The sequence below is a fragment of the Nicotiana tomentosiformis genome, chromosome 8 (genome assembly GCF_000390325.3).
Source record: "Nicotiana tomentosiformis chromosome 8, ASM39032v3, whole genome shotgun sequence".
Taxonomy (NCBI): domain Eukaryota; kingdom Viridiplantae; phylum Streptophyta; class Magnoliopsida; order Solanales; family Solanaceae; genus Nicotiana; species Nicotiana tomentosiformis.
The window spans coordinates 37,967,325-37,975,762 of NC_090819.1; the positions used below are offsets into that span (position 1 = coordinate 37,967,325).

The window sequence follows — 8,438 nt, forward strand, 5'->3', positions numbered from 1 at the left end:
AATACCATGTTATCACTACCTAAAATCCATTAAAGGTCGTGATAGCGCCGGACACCGCTGTCAGTCAAGCCAAAAATAAATACTTAATTTGGTTCTCATTTTTTAATATTTTAGAAATCATATTTTTCTTCAATTAAACAGTAAAAGATGGAATCTACAGTGTAAATAATAATATGTTTTAACAATTTCAATACAGGACAACCCAAATCACCCTAAAATTGGATGTCACACGTGCATGAGTCTCAACTAGAAATACAAAATAAAATATAATATTTGTCCGGAATGTAAATTCCGGCAGGAGAAAATATAAATATTCTGAAGGAGACTCTGCTGGCTGTGGACTCGTAACGTGGAATGCAGCTTACCTAATTCCCCGCAATAACCGCGCCTCTGCGCCCATAAGGCCATTAGAATTATATGCACCTGCACAAAAATTTACAGCAACTGTAGTATAGGTACGTAAATCAATACGTACGCAATAAGTATCCCGCCGAACCTCGAAGAAGTAGTGACGAGGGGTCGACTTCGACACTTACTATGGGATATAAATAAAATATCAATGATATAATTAGGCATGGATTACGTAGAACGGTTGTAAGCACAATATCATGAAATAAGTAAACAATTCTTTTGTTCATAAGAAATTTTCAAATTTTATTTTCGTCATTTAACAGTTTTGTATCTCTGGCCAATGAAAGCAATATCAATTATTATAAATTCCAAAACTATATCATGCGCAAATCATGTCAAGGTCGTACGGTCCGATCCAACATAATATTTAAACTATGCAATGCCGAGGGTCGAACGACGCGAACCATAAATGCATCTATTTAACCTGCCGAGGCGTTCGGCCCGCTCCACAAAAGAGAAAATACAATTTAAAACAACCAAGTTCAAGATTTATTAAGGCAACTATTCAAGAAATACAAATTCTCATTTGCGGTCAAGAAGATGGAGTTTAACCTTTAAAAATTCCTTTGCCAAGTTTCGATATGATTTAAGCAGTTTAAATTAACAAGTAGGATGCAAGCATCACAATTATAACATGATCTGGGTCCTAGACTACCCGGACATAAGCATATTAGTAGCTACGCACGGACTCTCGTCACCTCGTACGTACGTAGCCCCCCACAAATAGAAGCACATATTGAATTATTTCACCTATGGGGGTTAATTCCCTCTTACAATGTTAGAAAGGACACTTACCTCGCTCCAGAGTTCCATAGCCGGCTCCCAAGCCTTTCAAACAACTAAAATCGATGCCCGATGCTCCAAAACTAGTCAATAAATGAGAAATTCCATAAATATATACTCTAATACTCAATATAATCCTATTTACAATAATTTTCAACTCCGTTCGAAAAGTCGATAAAAATCACCCTCGGGCCCACGTGCCCGGATTCCGAAAATATTTGAAGACAAACTTTACCCATAACCCCACGAACTCAAATATATAATTTATTTCCAATTCCATGCCCATATTCGTTGTCAAAATCAAAAAATACCAATTTCTAGGTTGTTCTTCCAAATCCCAAATTTCTACCAAATTTTCATGTCTAAATCCTTATATAATCCAAATATTTAACTTGCAATAAGTGGGAATCACTTACCTTGACATAGATGCCGAAAATCTCCCTTCCAAGAGCTCCAAAAATCGCCCAACCAAATAAAAAATAGGTGAAATAAACCCAAACCCCACTTTAAAAAAACATTCCACCCAGCCCGACCTTCGCACCTGCAGTTGAATAGCCACTTATGCGGCTCGGCACCTGCGAAAATTCCATCGTAGGTGCGGCTCCAGCTCAGCCCAATAATCCACGCATCTGCGCCCCATATAGCGCATCTGCGCCTCACGCAGGTGCGGTCCCGCTTATGCGGAACATGACCGCATATGCGGTCCCAGCCTTCCCTAGCCAGAACCGCTTCTGCGAACATCTTGGCCGCTTCTGCGGCTCCGCACTTGGGGCCAAAACCTCGCAGGTGCAGTTACACCAGATACCAGCTTCCTTAGCATTTCTTCCAAGTCCAAACTCTATCCTTTAACCATCCTGAAACGACCCGAGGCCCTCGGGACCTTAATCAAATATACCAACACATCCCAAAACACATTAAAAAATTAGTCGAGCCTTTAAATCACATCAAACAACGCTAAAAACACGAATTACCCTCCAATTCAAACTTAATGAACTTAGAAACTTCAAACTTCTACAATCGATGCCAAAACCTATCAAATCATGTACGATAGACCTCAGATTTTGCACACAAGTCACATTCGACATTACGAACCTATTCCAACTTCCGGAATCGGAATCTGACCCCGATATTAAAATGTCTACTCCCGGTTAATCTTCTTAAAATTATCGAAATCTCCAACTTTCGCCCAAATGACCCCAAAATGATGGACCTCCAAATCCACTTCTGGACGCGCTTCTAAGACCGAAATCATCATGCAGAGCTATTCCCAGACTCGAAATCCCAAACGGACATCAATAACATTGAAATGCACTTAAACACAAATTTAGGAAATTCTTTCAAAATGCTAACTTCCATAATAGGCGCCGAAACGCTCCCGGGTCATCCAAAACCCGCTCCGGGCATACGCCCAAGTCCAAAATCATCATACAAACTTGTTGGAACCTTCAAATCCCAATTCCAAGGTCGTTTACACAAAAATCAAGCTTTAGTCAATTCCTCCAACTTAAGGCTTCTGAAATTAGAATTGTCTTTCCAAATCAACTCCGAACTTCTCAAAATTTAATTCCGACCACGCGTACAAGTCATAATACCCGAAGTGAAGCTACTCATGGCCTCAAATCACCGAATGACGCACTAGAAATGGGCCATAGAAATCAACGGGTATGATATCGAATATTTACCCCGAACATCAATTAAGTCTTAAATTTTGGCAGACTTCGTAGATGACTTCACGCCGGCCCTAGTACCCGAGGTCGAAGAGAACTGTTGATAAATTCGGGTACTTCCTCAGGAATCTGGATCCTCTTCATGGATAGTGCTTCGCACGCGAAGGGGTCCGGGCTTGGCATCGTACTAAAACCACCCACCGACAATGTGGTTAGACAGTCTATTAAAACTGTAAAATTGGCTAACAATGAGGTCATGATTGCAGGTCTCAAACTAGCCAAAGGCTTGGGAACAGAGGTGATCGAAGCCAAATGCGACTCCCTCCTCGTAGTGAATCAGTTTAACGGAACCTTCGAAGTTAGGGAAGACCGAATGCAAAGATACCAAGATAAGTTACAAGTAACTTTGCACCGGTTTAAGGAGCGGACTCTGCAACACATACCTCGAGATCAGAATAACGAGGCCGATGCCCTCGCAAACTTAGGATCGTCGATCGAAAACAACGAGCTCGATTCGGGGGTCGTCGTGCAACTCATGAGATCAGTAGTCGGAGAAGGCCACGCTGAGATAAATTCCACAAGCTTGACCTGGGATTGGAAAAATAAGTTCATAGGATATTTGAAAACCAGAAAGGTTCCATCAGATCCGAAAGGATCGAGGGCCCTGCGCACAAAAGCAACATGATTCACCTTGTCCGAAGATGGAACCTTGTTCAGAAGAATGTTCGATGGTCCATTAGCAATATGTCTAGAACCAAGAGACACCGAGTATGTTCTGAGGGAAGTTCACGAGGGCACTTGCAGGAATCACTCCGGTGCCGAATCATTGATTCAAAAGGTAATCAGAGCCGGCTATTACTAGGATCGACATGGAAAAAGATGCAAACGAGTTTATTCGAAAATGTGACAAATGTCAAAGGCATGTACCAATGATTCACCAACCCGGGGAACCGCTCCATTCGGTCTTATCACCATGGCCATTTATGAAATGGGAAATGGACATTGTTGGCCCTATTCCACGGGCACTAGGTAAAGCTCAATTTAATTTATTTATTACTGACTATTTTTTCAAATGGGTTGAAGCACAGGCCTTCGAGAAAGTTAGGGAAAAGGAAGTCATCGATATCATTTGGGATCACATCATATGTCGATTCGGGTTGCCTTCCGAAATTGTGTGTGATAACGAAAAATAGTTTATCGGCAGCAAAGTAACATAATTTCTCGAAGATCACAAGATTAAAAGAATCATATCAACACCTTATCATCCCAGAGGGAACGGTCAAGCCGAATCAACCAACAAAACCATCATCCAAAAATTTAAGAAGAGGCTAACCGACACCAAATTAAAGTGGAAGGAAATTCTACCCGAAATTCTCTGGGCATACCGCACAATCTCGAAGTCCAGTGTCGGGGCTACCCCATTTTCATTAGTTTATGGCGCCGAAGCTCTAATACCGGTTGAAGTCGGAGAGTCGAGTATCCGGTATCGATACACAACTAAGGAATCAAATGACGAGGCCATGAACACAAGCCTAGAACTATTGGATGAAAGGCGCGAAACAACCCTCATCCAACTAGCCGCCCAAAAGCAACGGATCGAGAGATACTACAATCGAAGAGCCAACCTTCGGTATTTCAATTTCAGGGATTTAGTACTGAGAAAAGTCACCCTCAACACCCGAAATTCCAATGAAGGGAAATTAAGTCCGAATTGGGAAGGACCACACCAAATTCTCGAGGTCACTGGGAAAGGGTCCTACAAGCTCGGCACGATGAATGGGGAGCAACTGCCTAGCAATTGGAACATATCTCACCTAAAGCGGTACTACTGCTGAGGTATGCCTTTTTTTTCCTTTTCCTTTTTCTTTTTTCATATTAACGCTTGCAGGTGGTCGACAAGAAACGAGGATGGATTTTTTAGCTAACGGCACGAAGCCTTTAGGTCTGAAAGCACGTGTTGCACTCTTTTTCCCTCAGAACAATTTTTTCCCAAATGGGTTTTCTCGGCAAGGTTTTTAATGAGGCAACGACGAATCGTGCTAACTTAGAATCAAGCCCAATTAAGAATCGGCATCGGAGATCCATTCGACATTATTCGAGGTTCCTTTGCAATCAACCTCGAATAATGGGGGGCTACCCCCGGATATGCGTTATCTTCGAATATCAACTCTAGAAAGGAAACTACTTCATAAAGAGAGGATCTCAATAGATAGGATTTATTGTAAGGGTCAAACGGTCAAATCGAACCGTGCCCATATAGATTACTCGAACCCTGTTTCAATCGAGAATAATGAGAAATATGTTCCTTACAAACATATTATACTTAAAAACTTTTTTGTCTTCTCTCTTTACTAAAAATTTCGTACATCCACAACCCCAAGGGCCGCACTTAACAGGAACACGAGCAATCACGTCATCGGGCCTCAGGATCAAAAGACCCAATAGGCAACGCCTCGATTTCTAAAAGTTATGGCCACACCACTCAACAACCATTATCTCGAACACACCCAGATAAAACGGGAAAATAAACCCAATGGGTAACTCTCAAACTAAGAGGCTATGGACAATTAAAAATGGCTCGGAGACGTCTGAAAACCATAACAAAAGTAGTCCTTCGAAAAATAAAAAATACTTTCACAACCGGTTCTAAGGGCTATCCTCGGCAAAATCTCAAACTTTGGTAACATCGAACCACAATAACGCCTTAATCCAAAAAGGAAATAAAGGCAAGGTTTGTTCGAACCCTCGAACACAACCTTATTGTTTCATGCTAAGGCATTTCTAACCTTTGTAAGCAAAAATAAGGCAAAGGAAAAATACGATAGCTGAAAGGGAAATAAAAGCCTTATATTTATACACAATCGATTTTTACAAAGACCAAATCGGCCTAAATTTACAACAGCCAAAAAATGGCCTCGGGAAAAATACAAAAGGAAAAACAAAAAGTCCTAAGAGGCTTGGTTTTACGGAGGTTGCACTCCCATCCTCGGGATCTTCTCCATCTTCGGATTCACTCAAACTCTTGGAGTCTTCCTCAGAGAAGGCCAGCTTCCGGGCCCTAACTTCCTTTGCTCTAGCCTTTTGATCTCAGATATGATATCAAAGCCCTGAGCCCCCTCGAGGGTTTCCCCTCGATCCTGCCACTTCATATGTTCAATCATGCCCTTGTCCTGGTTGACTTCGACATCAACCCTAAACTGGGCCACTTTAGCATTAGGTCTTTTGTTAGCCACGATTACCTCATACCTGGCTACGGCAGCCTCGGATCTTGCCACCTCGAGTTCGTCGGTCAAGCTTGCCTTATCAGAAATGGCCAAATCCAACCGGTACTGAAGCTCCTTGATCTTTTCAACCTGCACTGAGGCCTTCTCTTTTGCAGTCTGAAGCTGGGCCTCGGCCGACTCCAATTGAGCTTGGACGATCTCTTTTTTTGAGGCCAGAATGTCCATGTTCTTTTTGAATTCTTTTGCCTCTGCCTCTATTGCATTCACCTGCGTTTGGAGACGTCCGATTTGTTCGAGCCTCTGTCGGTCCTGAAGAATAGGATCATTAGTAGTTATCTACACTTCATCTTCACTATCATGAAGTACTCGAAATACCTGCTCAGTTATCTCGGTATGCTCATCTCAAGCCATTCCCAAATCTGCCTGAAGCTTCTCACTAAGAAACTTGTAGGTATCACTTTTCTCGGTGAGGTTCTGAACCGCAACATCATGCTCCTCCCGGATTCGGAGGAAAACCTCATGATGCAACACCGAAGCCTGCAAACCAGGAAGAAGATGTTAGAATTATCTACAATTCTAAATATAAAAGAAACAATAGAGGCACCCTCGAAATTACCCGGTTCAGAGCATGTTGGGCCTCGTTGAAAAGGCATGCGGCTCCTACCATATTCATCACAACTTGATCCTCCTCAGTCACCAAGGATCTCAGATAACTAGCAATCCCCATGTGCGGAAAGAAAAATTGGGCATCCTCCGAGACGGAAAGCACTATCTTCCGCCTACGATCGGGATTAATGCTCGGGGCCGAGAATAGGTCCACCAGTTTTGGGCTCGATAAAGACCCAACAGCGCCCGACCATGATACTTTCCTCAGTACCAGTAATCCACTAAACCCGGTAATATCCTCCGAGGCGGCAGACTCGAGCCCATCCAAAAAACCACGGATATCGGTTGTCCCCTGAATACCCTCATAAGATCGACTTTCCAACATGTTGGCCTCACGGATCATAGCATTCGAAATCTGAGGGGATCCGAAAATATCGACCATCCTGAGCTCGTCCCCCAAGACATCTACCGCTACTCGAGAAGCCTCGCCCCTGATCTCTCCTTCGATTATCTTAGCTCAGTACGGAGTGGCCTCAACTTCTTCTGGTTCGGGAATTATTGCTCGAGTTCCCTCACCAACCTCCGCCAATTCGGAGGATTTTTGTATCAAAATGTTAGCCCGTACACAGGCTTCTTCCTCTTCTCCTTATTCGGGCTCGTCCCTCAATCGGCGGATCAAGTCTGAAGGCATAATACCAGAGACCCCCTTGGGCTTGCGAGACTTCCTCGTCGGTTTTTTCTTTTCCGATACCGGTGAACTCGGAGCCTCTTTCTCTTCTTCTCTTTGGCCTGCTTCGGAGCAGGGATTTCTTCATCACCAGATGGGGGCCTCATGGCAACGTCCTTCCCAAGGCCTGCAAAGAAAAAAAAAGGGAATACGCTAGAGAAGAAGATCAAATGATAACCGTTCTAAGAAAGAAACTTACCATGATTGCGGGCCTCTCATCGACCTTTTGAAAATTTAAACCAAGCGCGCTCAGAGTATGGTCTCTGTAACACCAGACCTTCAACCTATTGCTTAAGTTCCGGAATCAGTTCCGGCATCTGGGACACATCTGTAACAACATAGAAAAATAGTGGATAAAGAAAATGAAAAGTAAAGCCACAAAATTGAACATTCAAATGGGAATACTACTTATGATTCACATTCCATTTCTCAGGGAACGGCATGCCTTCGGTAGAGATCAGGTCCCAAGTCTTGATTCGAAAAAAGCGGTCCATCGAACCTCGCTCGCGAGTGTCATCTATGATCGAGAATGGGGCTTTGGTGGCTCGGTGAGCAAGCTTGATTGGCCCCCCTCGGTAGAGCCGGGGACTGTAAATACACATAAGGTGATCGAGGGTAAATGGACACCCCTCGATTTTGCTCGTGAAGAATCAGAGGAGAATCACTATTCTCCAAAAAAAAGGTGGATTTGGCCAAGGGTCACGTCGTATCTCTTGCAGAAGTCGACGATGATAGGGTCTAAGGGACCTAATGTGAAAGAGTAAGTGTAAACACTTAAGAACCCCTCCACATGGGTAGTAATTGATTCTTCAGGCGCTGGGACTACCACATGCTTTTCTCTCCAGTTGCATTCCTTTTTCACTTTGTCGAGGATTTCTAGGTGATTAAACATATGTACCTCGAGATAAGCTCACATCAGCCTAGTACTGAGGAGGGTTTTTCGACTTTAAAGTCGATAACAGTAGAGCACCCTACCGGAACGAATTCCTCAGGGTGGGGCTCCGCCGTATCCTCACCGCC

The 8,438-nt window shown here is 43.3% G+C and overlaps 1 protein-coding gene across 1 annotated transcript; it reads right to left on the reverse strand.

Moving 5' to 3' along the window:
• Positions 1 to 5,875: 5,875 nt before the first annotated feature.
• LOC138897344 (uncharacterized) lies at positions 5,876 to 7,844 on the reverse strand. Its single transcript, XM_070183308.1, has 4 exons — positions 7,838 to 7,844; positions 7,388 to 7,545; positions 6,509 to 6,622; positions 5,876 to 6,394 (listed from the first exon to the last, which is right to left on the reverse strand). Exons 1-4 carry the CDS (start codon positions 7,842 to 7,844, stop codon positions 5,876 to 5,878), a joined length of 798 nt encoding a protein of 265 aa, XP_070039409.1.
• Positions 7,845 to 8,438: the final 594 nt, after the last annotated feature.

What these genes read in the sequence shown, in the direction of transcription:
- LOC138897344 (XM_070183308.1), bottom strand. An exon ending in CAAGCCCAAGGGGGTCTCTG is followed by an intron (nt 6,623 to 7,387) that starts GTATTATGCCTT and finishes CCTGGTTTGCAG; the next exon opens with GCTTCGGTGTTGCATCATGA. An exon ending in TTCTTAGTGAGAAGCTTCAG is followed by an intron (nt 6,395 to 6,508) that starts GCAGATTTGGGA and finishes CCTATTCTTCAG; the next exon opens with GACCGACAGAGGCTCGAACA.